Consider the following 22106-nt stretch of genomic DNA (forward strand, 5'->3'; position numbering starts at 1 on the left):
CAATCGATGACTTATATACTCCACATTAATTCTCGTAAACTACACGGACCAAACCGAAGTTGGATCGAATATTTAAATGAGTCCTATAATGTATTCAAAATTGACAGGTCAATAAAATCAGACTATATATGTGATGTAACCACTAAAAATGTGACTCACTGAAAATAAGTACGGAATCAAAACAGGTGCAATTTAGTTTAATATCAGGTAGGGCAGCATTTATTTGTTAATGTCGTGTTAGAATCCAAATCAGTGATTATATTGCTTGAAAAAATCACTGTTTGTCGTTCTGATGCGCATCATTACATCACTTGGGCTACGCCCACGTGATATTATTCCTCGCATTGGAACTCCAAACAGTGATTTTATAGAGCGATAAAATCACAGTTTGGGATATATTATTTCTTAATCATTATTAAAATGGTACCAATGTTAAATGATGATACACGTGTAGTAATCTTCCCAAGGCTTTGTTTCTTGTTACCATTGCAAATATGTTGTGACAAAATTGTAAGAGTTTTCAAGCAAGAAACAATCCAGACAACCAATAGTTTGCTCTTTAGCTATTAACAGAATAAATATATTATTATCTCGTCGGTTCTGCTGTGCCTGCTCAATTTTTATGGGTATTTGTAATATAGGGGTTGATGGTTAGATTTTCATGAAAGGTATAATTTCACCATGGCAATCTCTGACATTGAGTCTAATGGTCGTTAATTTTTTGTCTCTCACTGATGATCAAGAAGTCATATGGGATTAGTAGTCAGTCACAAGTTATCCTGGAAAACCGTTAAGCTGAATCAACTGGAGAGTTTTGACCACATTGGTGTAAATACCAGCTGTTGTACTGTATTTCTTCATACAGATTAACTTTACCTGTACATAAAAGTCATACTTAACAGTTTGCTCAACCTTATACTATATTTAATGGAATTAAAATGTTATTCTTATGATATATGTATAAGCAAAATAAAGTTATATAACCAGGTGGTTAACTTAATTGAACTTTAATTATTTACCACTCACAAGTGGGCTTATCCATACCACAAAGTGTCATTGTATATACAAGAAGATTCAGGAAGGAAGCATGCAGCTTTCAGCTGTTTAGTTGTGCATGAAATAACCTGAAACCTTCCTCCGCTTGTTAAAGCTAGGATGTCTTTATGGTATCATTGCAACATTTTTATGCCCCCACAAAGTGGAAGCATATAGCGTTGCACTTGTCTGTCCGTCTGTACGTCCTGAAATCTTGTGAACGCAACTCCTCTTAAACCGGATGGCAGATTTTGCTTAAACTTTCAGGGATGAACAACCTTAATGTGTAGATGGTAGTAAAGGAAGGAATTTTCGCTGCGACCAAATTTAACAGAATTCTGGCCTTCCACTATATACTATGTAGAAATTTTGTGAACGCAACTCCTATACCGGATGGCAGATTTTGCTTAAACTTCCAGGGATGAACAACCTTAATGTGTAGATGGTAGTAAAAGAAGGAATTTTTGCTGCGACCAAATTTAACAGAATTATGGCCCTTTGTTGATTTTTAGTTTTCAACTTGTGGCACATGTAGTCCAAAAAATATTTGACCTAGAGTCATAAGATTGACAGAACAATGGCGTGTGGGGGCATCCGTGTCCTATGGACACATTTCTAGTTTAGTTTTACATATGGGAATCAGCGCTTTGAACTAGGGGCCCATATTGCATAGTAGTAATTTTAAGAATTTTGTAAAATTCTGTGTAGAGGTTCATACTGAGGTTTCTACACGGTGGAAAATTTTTATTAAAGTCGGAGAAAATGTTACCTCTAGTGTTTGTTGACAAGGTTTTTCAAATTTGGGCTGTGTGACCTAGCTTTTGCAGACAACCCTTACTCAAACTCAGCTAGAAATCATCAAACAACTTTTCTGACCAATTTCAAAATAATTTAAGCTTAAAATGATAACTCCCGAGTGTGATCAAGGTTTTTCATATTTGGGCTGTTCCACTTAGTTTTGACCATTCGATCTTGAGCTAGAAATCATAGCATCAACTTTTTAGACCCATTTCCAAGATATTTGAGCTGACATGCTGACAACCTCAGAAGTGTTAACAGGTTTTCCCATATTTGGGTTGTAATCTAGTTTTTGACCCCACATGACCAATATTTGAATTTGAGGTAGAAATTACATAAACAAACTTTCTGACATTTAAATATTTGGGATGAAACATATAAGCCCCTAGAGTGTTAACAAGGTCTTTCCATATTGTGCTTTATGACCCATTAGCAGAGTTAGAAGGCATCTAAACAACCTTTCGGACACATTTCCACGATATTTGGACTGAAACAGTAGCCACTTGAGTGGTAACAAGATTTTTTTCTATTTTCGGCTCCTGTTACCTCGTTTTTCATCCAAGATAACCCGTGTTCAAACTCATCTGAGCAATTACTGGGACAAATATCCTGTCCAAGTTCCACAACAATTGAGTGTTAAAGGACTAAATGTGGACAGATGACGGACTTAAAAGCTCACCTTGAACCAGCTCAGGTGAGCTAAAACATCTACTTTTAGTCTCTTTTATTAACTCAAGCCGAGTTAAGGCATATAAATAGAACAAAAATAACAAATAAAAGAAAACACTTTTATTGAAACATTCTAAACTATGAAATAGTCAACAAAACTACATAATATAAACAAAAAGATAATTCTTAGACTACTGGCATACGTTTGTTAGAAATATTTACAACAGTAATAAACTGGCTAATGCCCTCTGGCTATATACAGTAAAACTTTAAACATGTATAAATATCATTACCCAACTATGGTGAAATTTACCTTCTGGCTAGTTAAAAAGTACAAAAACATAATAGCATCAATTGAAACAAATCTTTATTTGAATGTCTTTGGTAACTTCAGGTTACTTTCAGTTATTCAGCATTGACAAAGTTTATTCAAATAACTGAAAGTCTTTTAAAAACAACCAAGACAAGAATTTCTTGATCCCAAGTTTTCAATTTAATTAAAAGATCACCTTGATGGAAACTTGTCCAAAAGGTAAGCTAAAATTCTTAAAGTTATAGGTGATTAGTCACTAACATGATTAGATTATTCTAAATATTTAAGTCAGAACTTTCATTTTAGAATCAGCACTTAAAATCATTCATCTTTACTGAAAATAAATATTTAAATCATTATAACAAAATGGTAATTAATTTATAATATTTTCTTTTTTAGTGCCAAAATCATGTGTTTTTTTTTGTTTGTTTTAATACAAAACAAAAAACTTATCAATCTGTTCAATGGAACCCACAGTCAATATGACCTACAAATGCAGGTACCCACAATCTGTCCGACTACTGCAGGTTCCCACAATTTATGCTATGGCTGCAGGTACCCACAGAACATTTCTGTGTTACAAAATGCACAGCATAAAGATTAATTGCAATTAAATTTGAAAATGTATATTGACAACTGTAGTTCATGATAATGTTGTCCTTAGAACAGATTTATGTAACAGATTGTTCTAGAATTCATAAATTTTAAGTTGTGACTACTGCAATAATGCTTATTGGATTTCAAATACATTTGCTCTTTGCTTTTAACAACACCATAAACAAACATTGAAATAAGTTAATAAACTGTGACAGAGCTGAAACATGCTTCTGCCACAAGTATATGGCCAGGTCAGCATGCTTGATCGTACAAGACCATGTCGGCCTACCAACCAAATCAATTTTGTAAAGTAACAAATATGTTTCAAAATGGAAGTTGGAATAGTTTGTTTGCAAAAATTAGCATTAAAACAAGTAGAGCAAAAATTAATTGAAAAAAGAAAACAGGCTCATAAGAATATTCAGGCATTTTAAAAAAGCCCAGTCCATTACAAGCAGAGTTTACAAAAAACAAATTTTACATTTCTTACTTTACTTTTTCTATGACAAACTTTTTTTAATGAAATGGTGCTTTTATATTTTACTGTAAAAAAATAAATCATTTTGTCTTGCAGACAAACATAAGGAGTTTGTATTAATCAAAATTAATACAAAATAAAAGTGACCTGCCAAAACAATGGCTAAATTACATTCAATTTCTGGAAATAATACTTTGACACTGCTTTAAGCTGAATTCATTAACAATGCAAGTTCTTTTATACATCTTAAACAATCAACATATTTATTCAATACTATTTATAAACAAAGTAACACCTACAAGGGATGTTAAACACATTTTTTTTAAATGTAAATATTTTTTCATGCAAACAGAAGTCAATTGTTGATGTTTTATATGAATTTGGAGATATTATATCTCAAAATAACATTTGGAGGTTGTTATAACCATGATTTCTATCATTCTATGTGTTGTTTTTTTTCTTTTGTTTCTTTCAAATTAAGATACAATAACAGTATCATTACTATCACATTATTCCACAAGAGTTACACTCATGAATTATTTTGTAACAAAATACAATCAAACTGACTAAATGCAACAAATCTCTTAACATCTTTTTTAAACTTAGATAAAAATCAAATATAAATGAAAATATTACTAATAACAAACAAAAAATGCATCTTTGGCATAAATGTTTAGCTTTTAACAATTTTCAAAATAAGTGAAACTAAAAAGCAAAACAAAGAACTTCAAACATATAGAGTTTTTACTTAATTGCAGATTTGTTAAAAATAGCATAGACATAAAACTATTAAACTTCACTAAAAAATTGGGAAAATTAAAATAGATGTAAATAAACACATTAAAAACACAGAACACTATCAGTGAAAATATTGATAAAAATATACTAAAAGTAACTCAGAATAAAAATTTCTAGACATACAACTGCAGAAACATTTACGATACACCAGAGAAAATAATTAAACTTGATATTCTTTGACACTCCCAGCTTCACTTTTTTTTAAAGCAAAACATATCCGGTTTAGATTTATAGCAAAAATCCCTGGGTTGAGATGTAGACATCTTAACCACATGGTCACCAATCTCATTCTGAATACTAATGACACAGAATATAAACTTTAAACAAGAGGACCATGATGGCCCTATATCGCTCTACAGAGTATAAAGGCTCAAACTAACGGAGGACTGACGATATTGCTATTAATGAAAGACAGGAATTATATAAAAATTTAGGTCAACTGAAATTAAACATCAAATCTGAATCTAGAACTTTACATGTTGAAGAAATTTCGTACACAAAGCTCTAAATACTAAAAGTAGGTATTTTGGTCAAATTCTAGGTCAACTGATAACAAATTCAAATCTGCACTTCAATGCTGTAGCTCTAAATACAACAAGTACAAAATTGTGCTATTTCAAAAGATTGAGTTATGGATCTGGACTAATATTGAAAAAAAAAATCAATGCTAGATCTGCATATGCAACAATAAATTCATTAAAGAAATAGAATGAAATAACTCCTGAAATACATTAATCTCCATTTCAAAACCAAAACATGCGACAAAAAATCAATACAGGGTATGGTCCGTTACAGGTTATATTTTGTACCCATCCAGAAAAAGTAAAATATGACAGTTTTGGCCATAATTTAAGAATTATTATTCTTAAAATGTCACTTTACATTATGTGAAGTAATGTTTCGAGATGACCCCCTGATTTCAAGCTAAAAAATATCCCAAGGAGATGGAGCAGTCTTCAAGATTATAATTTACTTTAGCATTGGCTACAATAGACATAGCAAGACCTACATAATAATGTAAAAAAAGCTCCAACAAGAGTTTAAACAAGATGTACATGTATACAACAGTAAAAAGTCCCACTGTCACATATATAACATACAAACAAGTGTTAAAAATTCAAAAAATTCGTCAAATAATCTTTTACATTATAAACACGTTAAAAATATCTTGGGTTAAAATCTGAACACATTTTCACTAAGAATAATCTTTGTATCAAAAATATAACATTAACAATAAATTTCACAAAATCTTGACAATTGCACATTTTCTATAATAATTTAGTAACATATTTGGGTCCGACATATTGTAGTTAACTTTATAATTTAGTATCTTAGAGAAAATGCTTTCAATTGTATAAAAAACAATTCAAAGCAAAATATACTACACATAATTGTTGTGAATGTAACTTTGTTCTTACTTTTTCAGTAATTTTCGTGTTTTTTTTTCCATTTCACTAAATACTATTCAATGTATTTGAAAAAAACTTTTCTAAATATGAGAATAAAATTGAAATATGTGATTCAATAACATAATACAATGTGTAATCTTTCACAATATTCAAGTATATGATTATTTTATATCAACTCAATGCCTTGCTCAAGAACATCTTGCAAAGCATCTTGACAGTTCAAGTTCTTTACCATCCATTATTTTGCATCGTATCTGAGCACTTTCATTCAATTCAGCCCGTACACTGTTTACTAATTGTATTTAAAATGTAACTCATTACAAAACATATCAGACAACACATCACCTCATCTGATCATCTGTTGGAATGATCAAGAATTAACTTTTTCATTAGTTGAGATCTCCCCTGGGTCGTGCAGGACAATGGCGCAATGTATGAGCCCCATCTCCTGTTGCTCCACAGATTGGACATGTATACTTTCTGAGAATTGGGCAAATCACCTTCCCCCATGAATCCTTGACAACATGTGTTGTGTAAAATTCTCTTCGCTCACGGTTTCTCTTGCAGAATGCACAGAATTTCCCTTCATCAAGGGAGCGGGAATTACGGTATCCACCATTCTCAGCATAGGAAACACCTGAATTTCCTTGCTGCATCAATTTGTTCAGCAGAAAAGCAACATGACTAATAGATTCTGGGTATTCCACATTAAGTCCATTTGAATATCGAGGGTACACTGGAGATGTATTCCTTTCTTCATCATGTGCTTGATCTAAACAACTATTTCCCAACATCTCATTAAAGACAGTGTCTACAGAAGCATCACTGCTGCCAAAGAATCCAGTACTAGAATAACTTGAAGAAGTATGCATGTTTCCATTCCATACAGTTGATGTGCTCTGTAAACCTCTTGTATCAATGTCATTTGGCTGGTGTGCAATATGGCCTCTTATTTCATCGTTCATATCAATCCATACTCCATTGTCGCTGCCCCAAATTCCATCACTACTTTTTGAAGCAACAGTTGAAGACTTGTAGTCCCAAACTTTTCCTGTAGTTGACACATTGCCAGTTGCCTGTGCATTCTGGTCATTCACATCAACATTTTTCCTTTGTGTATTAATGTCAGTAAGAAACGGAGGTGAAGAATTAACAGAATCTCTACGACCTAAAACAGGCCTGGCACAAAGAAGTTCATCTGAACCTGAATAAGATGTCCACTGCTCTGATGAATCTAAAAAATATCAAATACAGATTTTTTCATTTTATAACTACAGTCTGAGTCACCTTAAAAGCATATCACTATATGTTTGCTTTGGAAGTCACTGGTAACAATGCTATGAAAATTTACTGTTTGCTATGAAAAGTCAATGGCTGCTATGAAGTCACTGCATGCTATGAAACTAAGCTTTAGTTGTTGAAGATTTAGAGAAGAATATTTTTAAGTTTTTACTATATAAATGAAAGGAAAATCAATGTTACCCAGGATGGGGCCAATTTTGACCACTATATTATTTTTTCCCTCATGTTTTCGTATAATAATATCTATCAATTTGTTGTTGCATTGTGATATTGCTAAATGTTATTCATGTATATTAAAATCGAAAGTTGGATTACTTCTAAAAATATTCTGATTTGATCTGCCAATTCCTTTTTTTTATTGCAATTTTTAACATGTAAACATGAAAGGACAAAATGCCATGACAAATGCTCAACTCTCCTAATTATGTTGTCAAGATGCAACTTTTAAGGCCAAATAAAAACAAGAGCACTGCTAGGCGGAGCATTATATGCACAAAGGAGTTTTTTTTGTTAGTAAGGATAAAACATTTGTAGGACATTGGAATTAAATACAGTATTACCTCCTTCAAAAAGCAATCCTCCTTTATAGCTGAAGAACCTTCATATATATATATGTTTTCAAAGCAACAGCATCAAGTTGTAGTTATGCTTCAGAGACAACAACTTTCAGTGTAAAGATCATTGTGACCCTGACCTTTGACCTTATGACCCTAAAATCAATAGGGGTCATGTATTGGACATGGCTGTTCATCCTATAAACTTTTACAGCGTAGGTCGATTAATACTTAAGTTATTGAGAGAAAAGTTATTGAGAGAAACTGTTTTCAGTTTTAAGGTAATAGTGACCTTGACCTTTGACCTTGTGACCCAAAAATCGATAGGGGTCTTCTGCCTAATATGGACAATCATCCTATGAAGTTTGAATACTGTGGGCCAAATGGAACTTAAGTTATGCTCTGGAAACTGTTTTCAGTTTTAAGGTAATAGTGACCTTGACCTTTGACCTTGTGACCCCAAAATTAAATGGGGTCTTCTTCATAATATAGACAATCATCCTATGAAGTTTGAAGACTGTGGGCCAAATGGAACTTTAGTTATGCTCCAGAAACCATTTTCAGTGTTAGGGTAATAGTGACCTTGACGTTTGACCTTGTGACCCCAAAATCAATAGGGGTCTTCTTCACAATATAGACAATCATTCTATGAAGTTTGAAGACTGTGGGCCAAATGGAACTTTAGTTATGCTCTGAAAACCATTTTCAGTGTTAGGGTAATAGTGACCTTGATGTTTGACCTTGTGACCCCAAAATCAATAGGGGTCTTCTACCCAATATGGACAATCATCCTAGTAAGTTTGAAGACTGTGGGCCAAATGGAACTTAAGTTATGCTCCGGAAACCATTTTCAAATTTAAGGTAATAGTGACCTTGACCTTTGACCTTGCAACCCCAAAATCAATAGGGGTCTTCTACGCAATATGGACAATCATCATATGAAGTTTGAATACTGTGGGCCAAATGGAACTTAAGTTATGCTCCGGAAACCAAATTGCTAACGGACGAACAGATGGACATACTCACAAAATGGTGCTTTTTGATCTTTTTGGCCATTTTTAGTCACACAAGGCTTAAAACAAGAGGGCCATGATGGCCCTGAGGTCGCTCACCTGTATATAGCCCCCCCCCCCCCCCCACACCCATAAGAAGATGTTTCATGCTAAACATCTAAGCTCTAGCTCATTGGGCTTTTTAAAAGAAGATTTTTTAAAGTTTTTACTATACACATATAGTTAAAAACGATGACACCCCTGGGGCGGGGCCAGTTTTGACCCAGGGCTTTTATTTGAACAAACATTGTAGACACTTACTGGAATGTTTCATGCTTAATATCTAAACTCTAGCTATTTGGGTTTTTTCAAAGAAGATTTTAAGTTTTTGCTATACACATATAAGGAAAATCAATGACCCCCGGGGCGGGGCCAATTTTGACCCCAGGTCTTTTATTTGAACAAACTTTGTAGACACTTACTAGAAGATGCTTCATGCTTAATATCTAAACTCTAGCTATTTGGGTTTTTTCAAAGAAGATTTTTCAAGTTTTTGCTATACACATATAAGGAAAATCAATGACCCCCGGGGCGGGGCCAATTTTGACCCCAGTGCTTTTATTTGCACAAACTTAGTAGACACCTATTAGAACATGTTTGAAGCTAAATATCTTAGCTCTAGCTCTTGGAGTTCTTTAAAAGAAGATTTTTTAAGTTTTTACTATATGCATATAGGGAAAATCAATGACCCCCTGGGGCGGGGCCAATTTTGACCCCAGGGCTTTTATTTGAACAAACTTGGTAGACACTCACTAGAAGATGTTTCATGCCAAATATCTAAGCTCTAGCTTTTAGGATTTTTTAAAAGAACATATTTAAAGTTTTTTCTTTCGGTTGCCATGGCAACCAGAGTTCTGCATGGAATTAAATTCTTTGAACAATTTTTAAATGTGACCACCAAAGGAACATTCCTGTGAAGTTTGGATGAAATTGGCCTAGTGGTTTATGAGGAGATGTCATTTAAAGTAAAAGTTTACGGACGACGGACGGACAACAGACGAAAAGCGATCACAAAAGCTCACCCTGTCACTTTGTGACAGGTGAGCTAAAAAGACACACAAGTAAAAACGGAATGAATAGGATCAAAGAGAATTTACTGTTACCCATTGTTCTCCAAGTCACACAAGTACCTCTGGGTTCATACGGACGGATGGACAGAGGGACGGACGCCAGGGGGTATAACATAATATGCCCAAAATTATTTCGGGCAATATAGAAATATGTCTGGTTCAGGAAACATTGGCCCAAAAATTAGGAGGGTAGGGATTTTCAATTTTTTTTTTTCCATTTTCACATGTGTTGCTTGCATAACATACTTGAACAGAGATTGTAATCAATCAATGCAAACACCAATTTTTCGAACTTCCAGCATAGTGTGTTTCACTGCAATCTCAATATGAATGGTATTGATAAAGAATTATATTAAAATGATCACTGTCAACAAGTTAAGAATGACACTAGCAAATAGTTTAGCATCTTTTCGCTTGAAGCAGCTCTCGTAAATGAAACACTTTTATCAAACAAATGCCCTAAATTAAAACATGTTACTTCACCTTCCAAAATGTTGCCCCTTGGATGGCCGTTGACATCTCACTTTTGACGTCGTATAATACTTACATGTTTTTTGAGATTGGCCAAACGTAAAGTTGACTAAAACAATGCATGTACATAAAAGTTTAATATTAAGTAACTCATATCAAATATTTGAAACAATGAACAGCAAAATTCATTGCTTTTCCATATTCAAAAATATTGAAGCTTATTAAACTTTTCGTACCCAAAATATTTCGCAGAGAAAATAAAAAAAATAGTTTAGGGTCGGCTGTAAAAAAATAGGGTAGGTCGGGTTCCCTGAACCAGACATATTTTATATTTTGGCCTAAGCTTTACTATTGAAAAAACACCTTAAGCACCCCATTCTAATATCAATTGTTTCAGTGGCGCAAGATGGAGTCATCAGAGCAGAACAACAGACGCAGCTGAAAATAGCTTCCTCGCATGAAAGAATCCAAAGACCAAGGATGGAGTTATGTGTAGGTATATCTTCTAAAAGTACTGTAAAGTAAAATTACCATTAAACATGATGTTGTTTATTGATCTCTCAAGTATTTCAGGTTTCATTTCATGCATTGAAGATTCTTCATTTCCTATGCATCCTGAAATATAAAATATGGTTTTACATATTCTGTAACATAAGCTACTTTACTATTCAAAAAGATGAACTTGGAAAAAAAAGGAATGACAAACATATGAAACATCAGGTAAAAATGAACAAAATTAAATGATCTAGCTACCACTTTTGATGATAAGATCACCTTCAGGATAAAAACAATATAGAAATTCAGCCCAACAAAATGTGGATTACTTTTTAGATGTTACTAAAGATAGATTCAACAGTGTCATGTTTCCAGTAATTTGAAGTCTGAGTACAAGTTAGTCATTAGAGATTTTCCTGAGAAAAATATTTAGCAGACTTGAAAATCCCATATAATTACGCTATGGATATTGATTATAATTAAGGTCACTATGCTGGCTGATTTGTGCCATTCGTGTTTTTGCCCCGCGACCCGGCCAAGCGAAAGGGTCGCGGAATGAAAACATGCTAATTAGCGCCCCTGCTAGTGTGTTTTTGCTCCGCTCCTCGCCATTTTAACTTGTTAATTATCGACTTTTTGCTTGGCGGGGTCGCGGGACGAAAACACGCTAATTAGTGGGGGCGCGCGGCGAAGTTTTACATGCTCAAACGGACAGGCAGATATGGGCAAATCTAAATCTGCCCCCCCCCCCCACCCAAAGTGGGAGCACAAAAATACATTTATTTGATACAATGTAAGATATGGCAAGTCTAGACTATTCAAGCATATATTGTAAATATAGAATATACCAATTTCTTGAAAAAAAGTTTAAGGGGGACATTATTCTAGAAATAGTCTTGCTAGAGTATTGAACCTTCTCACAAATGATTGAGTGATAATAAGAAACATATATATGAAGTTTGAAGAAGATACATTAAGAAATAAAGAAGTTATATAAATAAACAACATTTTTTTCATGTAAATTCAAGGGAGGCAATTCTGATAATTTTTTTGTGCTAGAGTTAAAACCGTGTCATATATGATGTGGTTGGTGACCAGAAACTTACGTTTGAAATAAATACCTTAAGAAATAAAGAATTTATAGTGAAAAATCCTAAAAACTAGAATCAGATATTTTGACGAGGTTTCCGACATTTGTAAGTATGACATCTCAATATACTCCCTATAGTCAAGATTAAAATGATGTGTATAATTTCCATACTACCATCTATCCATATTTAAAGACTCATAAAAAAATTCAGGTTTTTTTTTTACTAATCACAAATATTGTTATATTTGCCATGTTTTAAGCCTATTTGTTGCCATGGCAAACATTTTTTTTTCAAAATAGGTGAAAAGAAATCGACATGCATAATCTCCATACTGCCATCTACCCATATTTCAAGTTTCATAAAAATATTTTCAGTACTTTTTGCATTACCACTAGATCCAGTTTACGTGTTAAATTTGCCTTATTTTTAGTCTATTTGTAAAACCACAATTTTCAAAATAGGAAGAAAAGAAAAAGATGTGCATAATTTCCAGACTGCCATCATCCCATATTTCAAGTTTCATAAAAATATTTCAAGTACTTTTTGCCGTATCACTGGATCCAGTTTATGTGTAAAATTTGCCATCAAAATTTTCCGTCAGTCCCGAAGTCTGTCTGTCAGTCCGTCCGTCCACAAAACTGGAACCCGCGATAACACAAAAAGTACTAAAATATTTTTATGAAACTTGATAAATGGATAGGTGGCAGTATGGAGATTAGGCCGTCTTTTTCTTTACTACCTATGTTGAAAATTCTGGTTGCTATGGCAACAAATAGACTGAATTTCAATATTTCCGATTTAAATTTTTAAGCTTTTTCACTAAAAGTTCTTCATTTCTTAAGGAGTTTACTTCAAACTTTAAATATTAGTTTCTGGTCATCAACCACATCATATGTGACTAGGTTTACAACTCCAGCACAAAAATTATCAGAATTACCTCCCTTGAACTTAGAATTTTTATAAAAAAAATGTTGTCTTTTTTAAATAACTTCTTTATTTATTAATGTAACTATCTACTTCAAACTTCATATTTATGTTTCTTATTATCACTCAACATTTTTGAGAAGGTTAAATACTCTAGCAAGACTATTTCTAGAATTATGTCCCCCTTGAACTTAGATTTTTTTCGAGAAATTGGTATTTTTTACTCCAACTTCTTCATTCCTTATAGGATTAACTTAAAAATCCCACATCATAATAATATGACAAGGTTTATAAATCTAGAATCCATATTTCCAGAATTATCTCCTCCTTGAAGTTTGAAATTTTCTTATTCATTCTTTCCTTCATGGATGTTCTTCAAATTCAAAATAAACATTCATTATCAACACCTACATGCACATTATAATTATTTCTTTTTTAATTTTCATCTTTGTTACTTACTATACATTATAGTTAATGCTAATTTGAAAATTGTTATTTTTTTTACTTATCTTCTTTGTGACTTTAAATGGTATCTTAAAACTTAAAGTAAAACTCACATCATATATGACAATGTTCATAAATCTAGCATATTTATTTCAAGAGTTATCTTCTCTTTAAGAATTTTGCATTAAAATATGTCATTTTTGAAACAATATGTTATTTTTGAAAAAATAACTTTAGAGTCTCCTTCAGGCTGTCTGTATGTACGTCTGTCTGTATGTCTGTTCATAAATTTTTTTTCCTGAGATCACTTTTAAAGATTTTTTCCAACAAATTTACTTACAATAGAGAAAAGTTGAAACATTAGTTTAATTCTTATTCATCCTGAGAAAATTGGACCTTTTGATTATCTGTTGTATACACATAATTTCCTTACTAGGCAGGGAAACTTAACACATTACTGTGATATAGACAAACTTAGAACTCAAAAGATTTAAGTTCATTCATGTCATTCATTAACTGGTAAAATTGAATGGCCAATGGCCCATCAGAATGTTGCTGGGGTTCTAACCGGTAGGGGACTTGTGGATTGCTTGCAATACTTTGATAATTTGCTTGTATTAACTAGCTCTGCACTGTCTAGTAATATTTTTGGGGAAAATATTGAAAATGATGAATTATACTAGTTATTTACTAAAATAAACTGTTTTTATTTTTTTTATTTAACCCATTACTTCATGAGCATTTTGTGAAAAATGGCTGTTTTCATTGAAAAGTCTCCCGTTCAAATTGCTATAATGCTATAAAAACTGCTTCAATACTAATCAAACTTGGCACAAATGTTGACTGGACCATTGCCCTTGCAACAACATGCTCAGGCTAAAATTTTCTGTTAACATGGCAACGAGGGGACATCTCAAAATTGCCAAAAATCACTATTTTGCGTTGATTTTTTCCATCAAAATTGATTTCAAAGTGCTGCAACTTCTCAATGGATTGAGATAGAGTCAAATACTTTTCAGCGTTGGTTACACGTTACCTTATGATCAATCTGGGTTCATTTTTAGCCTCTCACAAGTCCAAAATTTTCTTGGCGATGAGGGGGACTGCTGTCCCCCTTCAAACCCCCCAAACAGAAGGGGGCACATCCCCCTTCTGGCAACCCCCTGATGTATCTTTTAGTTGGGGGAACACGCCGAAAAAGTGGTCACTTTTTTTAACAACATTTCTCAAACAAAAATAAGTGTTGGGGTCCTAAATAAGCCATTTTTTCACCATTTGAGACAAAAAAAAGGGGGGTGAAAAAGGCATTAAAAGGCGTTTATATCGCATAATGGGAAGTCCCCTCCGGTAAACCGGTAGGGGACTAACTAGAAATGTGTCATCATGCCACGGATGCCCCCGCATGCAGCCAAAATTTCAGATATTATAATATTTAGTCAGGGTTCTCGGGGACGCTTATTTCAGCGTCCCGGTACGCATGTTTATTGCAGCTGGACGCAAGTATTTCAGAGCAAGGATTCCGCGTACGCTTAATTTTGCCTGGGGACGCATAAACATAACAGATAGTTTTACACCCCTAAATACACAAATACGTCGGCGCGTGTCAGTCGATAAGTAGGCCGTCCTATGCACATCGACCAGTAAAGCGATTAGCCAATCAGCGATAGCGCTTCCACTCTGATTGATGGATCATTATCACGCGACAGCGATCAGACTAATGTATACATGCGCTGTACATGTAATTACCAGACATAACACGAGGTGATAATCTTTTTATCTTTGATCAACAGTTGATTGGAAATTAGCAAATTTTACCGACAAACGGATTAACTGTTGACTAATTAGGTGGAAATTAATTACGCCGCAAGCTTAAAGACTGTTTTCTCAAGTTTACAAATGAGTGTAATTATGAATAATTGTCGGTTATTTTCGGCATTTTCTAGGCAAAATTTTGCTTTAGTTTTCATTCTTGAAAAAACGTTCTATGAGAGCATTAAGAATTTAAGATATTGTGCCGATATGCCTGGACAACAAACGTTATTTAATTGTGGTGTAAAACGAAAAAGGGATGACCAATGTGATAAAGTCAGAGACTCGGATGATAATAATGACATTGACACAATTTCAAACGCTAAAAACTTGAAAAGGGAATGTATACCTGGAAATCTGAATGGAAAAGAACATTTCCGTGGTTAGAAAAAAATGGAAAAGATGGAAATTTGCTTGCTATTTGTGCTTGGTGCAAGGCTTCAAAACGAAGCAATTCAATGGCAACAGTTGGCTCACCAAATCTACAGGTAATATTTTTATTGCTTCATATTAACTTAAATAAGGCCATCCTTAATCAACATTAAATCTTTAAATATTGACGTCCAATTTGCCCCTTTTGAAGATATTTGCTAAAATAATTGTCGATCAGATGAATCTCTTACACACTGTGTGAAGCTGTACACGATTTTCCTATTCATATCACTAAATGCTGCCTATATACATGTACAAATTTTTTACAAATATAATGAACTTTTGGTCTTAAAGAGTGGACTTATTTAACCAAAATATAATTTGATTTGGTATAAAGGTGAAAAAAAAACAATAACGATTAATACGTTTGTTTCAAATTCATGTACATGTATGATACATCAATGAATGAAATATTGCCCCTGTAAATAATAAATTAATTATTCATTTTTTTCCCCAGAGTTCTACGAGGCCACAAAGGACCATTTATTTGCGACACAGGCACGCCATTCCATACAAAAGAACATTACTGTGCAGAAAGTTGTCGAGTCGCTTAATGAACAAGACCAGGAACAGGATACCGATTCAATTACGGCACAACTGAACACTATGTATTACATAGCCAAACAGGGGGTTGCCCTGAATCAGTTTGACAAGATTATAGAACTTCAGGTAAGAACAAGTAATTTTTGAAAATCAGATATTCTACAAATGCTGAAGATATTTTATGAACTTTCACACATCTTAATAATGACAATGTCAATCTATAGCAAAGAAAACATAATTATCTAAGGTATACCAACAGCAAATATGTGTTGAATTGGCATTGAAAAGAGGCAAATTGTATGTGTTATGATGTAGATTAACTGAAATAAATTATAATTTATATTGAATTTAATTATATTTTAATAGTCGGTTCTATATCATACTTGCTTAAGTGTTGAACTGATATAATAACAGAACTCAAGATATCAGACTATCATTTTACAGCTTGATATGTATTTCTGTTTTAGGTCAAGAACAACTGTCCAGGGTTACAGAATCCAAAGAAAATATATACAAGTGAGGAGTCGAAGACCGAGCTCCTAGATGCTATCAATGCTACACTAGACGAGAACCTGACTGAAAACTTACACAAATCAGATTACATTGGTCTTGTACAGACATTACAGTGCACAAAAAATTGAATGTGTATGTGAAGTGTTTAGTCTCTAATGAACCAAAAGTTCACTTCTTGGAGTGTATTAATGTTCAAAATGGAACAGCAGACACCATAGTTACAGCTGTTAAGGAACTTTTCACAGAGAAAAATATACCTCTAGACAAAGTTGTAACTCTCGCAAGTGATGGAGCCAGTGTTATGACGGGTAAGAAGGGAGGTGTTGGGATCAAATTAAAAGAATTTTCACCCTTGATGATACAAATTCATTGTGTTGCGCACAGGTTGGCCCTTGCTGCAGGTCATGCTTGTTGAGATATCCCAATGCTTGATGAGTATCAGCAGACAGTAAAGTGTATCTATCGCCATTTTAGTAACTCAGCCGTAAGATACAATAAGCTAAGAACTCTTGTGAAGGTGTTGAAGGATGATGACATCAAATTTGTGACTTTAAAAGAACCATCCAGCTTTAGATGGCTTTCAGTAGGTAAGGCTGTTGACGCCATTTATGAAGTGTACCCAGCTTTGTATCAGACACTAGAACAAGAAGCAGCTGAGGGACAGGCTGATGCTAAAGGGCTACTCACAAAGATAAGAAATGTAAACTTTGTACTTGTGACTGCTTTTCTTAAGGATGTTCTGAGCATCATAACTAGGCTAAGTACAATTCTTCAAGGGGACTATGTTGACATTAACATTGTAGAAACACAAATTGAGCTATCTCAGGCAAAGTTGGATAGAATGAAAAGAGTGAATGGGAAGGAGCTTGAGGCAACATATGATAGTATAGACAATGGTGTATATAGAGGGGTTAAGTTGGTGGAAAGAGAAACACTGAGAATTGGTTTTCAAAACAGTGCAAATAAATATCTTGAAAAGCTGTGTGATAATATCAAGGACAGATTTGAACCAGAATCAATGGCAACCCTGAAAAATCTTGATGCTGTACTCAACCCAGAGAAGGTACCGAAGGCTATAGCAGCATTAGAGTTGTATGGAGAGAAAGACTTAGAGGAACTTATTAGAGTGTATGGTGTTAGTGTTATTGATGGAGACAGAGCACGAGATAGCTATTTGGATGTGAAAATCATTCTGAAGAATCTGAATATGAACCTACAAGAAGGGTGTGTGCATATCATTAAGAAATACAGTGAACTTTACCCTGACTTTGTTCAACTAGCCAAAATCCTTCTTGTTTCCCCTGTCACTTCTGTAGCATGTGAAAGAGGATTTAGTGTTCACAACCATATTAAGACCAAAGGACGCTCTAGACTAAACCACAATACTGTTGTTAAGCTCATGAGAATAACACAAGAAGGTCCCTCTTTGAAAGACTTCAACCCCTGTGCCAGTGTTGCCAAATTTAAACAATTGCGTCCAAGGAGGAAGTGAACAAAACTCATGAACTGAATGAATGAAAGTCTAAAATATCCATGCCCATAAGGCACTTGAGGAGCTAAATAATTTAGCTAGTCAATAGTTACTTTATATTTGAGGAAAGACATTTAAGTGACTGATTTTGATAGCATACATGTATATGTTCTTTTGAGTAGACTGTCTATTTTGATCACATAACACATGTCCACATTATGACTTGTTCTATTTCAGATGACACAAATATGGGAAAATATTTATTAAGTTATGTTCTGTTATTTTCATGCTATTTATTTGAAATCTATCATCATGTTGACATATCATATATATATATATATATATATATATATATATATATATATATATATATATATATATATAAGAAATAAAAACAGTTAATCTTTAATGTTTTGTTTCATTACTGTGTTGATGCATTATAATCATATAACTATAAAGTCTCTTGAAGATTCAAAATATCAGCTATTGTGAGCATTAAAGACTAATCTGTAAGCATATTACTTGCGACGCGCTTTTAGACTCCAACTTTTTCAGACTTGGGAGTCCATGGCCTCCATGTTTTAAAGTCCTAGTGAGAACCCTGTTAGTTCCAAATTTGTTTGCACAAATTATTTTTTTCATTTTAAGTTCAAAGCCCTTAATAACACAAACCATTTTCATACAATGTTCAAGGCACTGAAATTATTCAGTCTTAACCTTTTGAAAATAGCATATTTCATATTAATAGCCAAAATAATGGCTACATACATTTCCATAAAAGTATGAGTGCTGAAACTGAAAGTTCAAAATTTTTCCAACATTCAAGAAAGATAAGTTTGTCCAAAATCATTGAACCGCAACCAAATTCAAACTTAAACTGCTTATTCCTAAGATGTATCTTATATTATTTTCAAAGTGAAAGGGACATAACTCTGCCAAAAAATCATCGAACCATGACCAAAATCCAACTTGACCTGCCCATTCCTTTGACATATCCATATGTCAAATTTGAGTTGAATATGTAACACTGTTGGGTAGATAATGAACAGAAACTGTAAATTTCATATTATTTTCAAAGTAAAAGGGGCATAACTCTGCCAAAAATCATCGAACCATGACCAAATTTGAACTTGACCTGTGCATTCCTTTGACGTATCTATATGTCAAGTTTGAGTTGAATGTGTTGTACCGTTGGGGAGATAATGAACGGAAACTAAAAATTTCATATTTTTTTCAAAGTGAAAGGGGCATAACTCTGCCAAAAATCATTGAACCATGACCAAATTCGAACTTGGCCTGTATTTTCTCATGAATGACATATCCATATGTCAAATTTGAGTTGAATGTGTTGTACTGTTGGGGAGATAATGAACGGAAACTGAAAATTTCATATTATTTTCAAAGTGATAGGGGCATAACTCTGTAAAAAATCATCGAACCATGACCAAATTCGAACTTGACCTGTATTTTCTCATGACATTTCAATATGTCAAGTTTGAGTTGAATGTGTTGTACCGTTGGGGAAATAATGAACGGAAACTGAAAATTTCATATTATTTTCAAAGTAAAAGGGGCATAACTCTGCCAAAAATCATCGAACCATGACCAAATTCGAACTTGACCTGTATTTTCTCATGACATATCCATATGTCAAGTTTGAGTTGAATGTGTGCAACCGTTACTAAGATAATGAACGGAAACTGGTGATGACGGAAGGACGGAACAGGGTAACAATATATGCCCACTATTATTTATGGATGTTATTTTGTATCAAGAGTTTTAGCGCGGTCAGTCTTTTTACCCCAAGACACCCCTAGACTACCCCAAGACACCCCTACACTATCCCAAGTAATGTAAGATCATAAATCATATATTCTTTTTTGTGCAAAATAGTTTACAACAATGAAATCATGCCGAGGTTGAGGGGTTTTGGTGTAGTGTGAGTTTTATTATGCGACAATGTCATTTTATGAGTGACACATTTTTGATGCCTGATTATTCAATTATAAATATCATGAGAATGAGTTTTGGATGGATATGAATAAACTTGTCATAATAAAAATAGTAACACATCATTGTTTGTTGGTTTTTTATTTAATCATCTCTTTTATCTCTATCTTTTTTTTAAATTTTTTATTTCATTTTCGATGTAAAACTGCAAAAGTAACATATGATATAAAATGATACATGTTCACTGAACAATTTCTAAAGTTCATTGTTATGAATCTTTGCCCTCAAAAAACAACTTAGTCAACTGTATATATTTCATTTCTCATTGAAAGACAATGTGTGCCTCATTTTAACAGTATATATATTTCTATAATGTTTTGTTTAGAAGCCTTCAAACTCCTCATCGTCACTTTCACCAAAGAGTTCATTAAACTGGCATTCAGTTAAAGTGTCAGCGTAAATATCTGTGTCCTGGTCATTTTCCTCATTTTCAGGCACAACATCTTGCTTGCTACTAGTACTAGCAAGAAATTCAGAGAAGAGTTCATCATCCTCACTTCCATCTAATGAATTCGAAATTCCACACTTGAGGAAAGTTTTCTTTTGCAAACTGAATTACAGTCAATTTAAAGAGCTAGGTTCACTAACTACTGAAAATGGCCCCCAAAAAATCAAAAATAAAATCTAAGGAAAAACTTTTTTTGTGTTATGTTTTTAATTAACAACATTAATGCATCATAAAAATCATTTTTCTTTTTTAAAAATCGTTGTATAGGTAATAATAATGTACCGTTGTTAGGACCCTATTCTGGCAAAAATAGCAATAATTCATAAAAATCTGGTGTTATTTTTTATTTTCTCAATATGAGCGCACGTTTGTTCCACCTTTAAACTTACTTTGAATAATTTGTAATTCTATTGTCCTTCAATAAATCATCGTTAGCTTGTGGAACATGCATGCGCTCACAGTATAAAATAAGAAAATTTATGCCGTCCCCCCACCCCCCTGATAATTATAAAAGGGGACCTATCGTCTTAAAAATCATCGTTATAATCTTTTCTGATAACAGATTACGCATAAATAAGCAAAGTGTGAAAGAAAACTTGAAAATAAGTTATTACAAAGTATTTACAAAACAACAACATCATGAAATACGATAATCGCTCATTTATTCGACATCACTGGACGAACTAAAGTGGGTGCGAAACACAGCCTCGCTATTGTAAACAACTCGAGATAGACACCAACATAAAGTGCAATTCCAGGTACTTATTTTCCCCTAATGAATAAAACATGTTCAGAACCATATTTTATAACATTTATGCAATTAAGACTACCTATTGGTATTTATTTATACTCTACTGTATGTAAATAATCAGTTTCAAAAAAGAATATTGACTGTCATGTACAGCAAAAATGAACAGGAGTTCAATCATGGATCTACGCAACGAAATGAAATTAACGATGCATAATTTCGGATCACGTTAAGTGTATTATGTGATATGGTAAAACATAAAAGAAAAGATTTCAGGCTTTTTGTTTAATATTTAAATCTATGGAAATGTAGTAAATATCTATCGGCTGCTGTCAAATTTATTTGTACTACTTTACTATATATAGATACATGTACATATACTTCCATCACTACACTGTCTGTTATGGTACAATGGAATAGCCTGTGGAGTTCCATGCAGGAGAGATGGTTCGAAACTAACTCGAGTCACATTTTTATTTTTTTTTTTTTTTTGCTTTTTTTCATTATTATTATTTCAATTGCTTCAGATTTAAAAAGGTGAACTATGTTTAAACTGTCGGACAAAAACAAATAATAATTTATTCTTCTATGAAGCTAATTCCAATAGATTACATTTATAAACAAAATTAGTT

At 33.3% G+C, this 22106-nt stretch overlaps 2 protein-coding genes across 2 annotated transcripts in view; one reads left to right on the forward strand and one right to left on the reverse strand.

Annotated features, from left to right (window-relative positions):
• Positions 1 to 2607: 2607 nt before the first annotated feature.
• Positions 2608 to 22106, reverse strand: part of LOC132740241 (uncharacterized) — a 29735-nt gene continuing 10236 nt past the window's right edge. Inside the window, exons 2-3 of the mRNA XM_060728106.1 lie at positions 11078 to 11161; positions 2608 to 7331 (exon numbers count right to left, since the gene is read on the reverse strand). Of these exons, the coding sequence (XP_060584089.1) occupies positions 6487 to 7331; positions 11078 to 11161 (929 nt within the window). The 3' untranslated portion in view covers positions 2608 to 6486. The remainder of the gene's footprint in view (positions 7332 to 11077; positions 11162 to 22106) is intronic.
• LOC132740235 (uncharacterized) lies at positions 15520 to 17108 on the forward strand. The gene is made up of 3 exons (XM_060728096.1): positions 15520 to 15691; positions 16199 to 16410; positions 16752 to 17108. The coding sequence occupies exons 1-3, from the start codon at positions 15520 to 15522 to the stop codon at positions 16923 to 16925; spliced, it is 558 nt and encodes a 185-aa protein (XP_060584079.1). The 3' UTR covers positions 16926 to 17108.

This window comes from Ruditapes philippinarum, unplaced genomic scaffold, assembly GCF_026571515.1.
Source record: "Ruditapes philippinarum isolate M1 unplaced genomic scaffold, ASM2657151v2 ctg2342_1_1_1_1, whole genome shotgun sequence".
NCBI lineage: Eukaryota > Metazoa > Mollusca > Bivalvia > Venerida > Veneridae > Ruditapes > Ruditapes philippinarum.

Bases quoted from the DNA above. Each gene is read 5' to 3' on its own strand.
- LOC132740235 (XM_060728096.1), top strand. From the start codon at position 15,520: ATGCCTGGACAACAAACGTTATTTAATTGTGGTGTAAAACGAAAAAGG. The intron at 15,692-16,198 runs GTTAGAAAAAAA...TTTTTTCCCCAG, and splicing joins TGGAAAAGAACATTTCCGTG to AGTTCTACGAGGCCACAAAG. The intron at 16,411-16,751 runs GTAAGAACAAGT...TTTCTGTTTTAG, and splicing joins ACAAGATTATAGAACTTCAG to GTCAAGAACAACTGTCCAGG.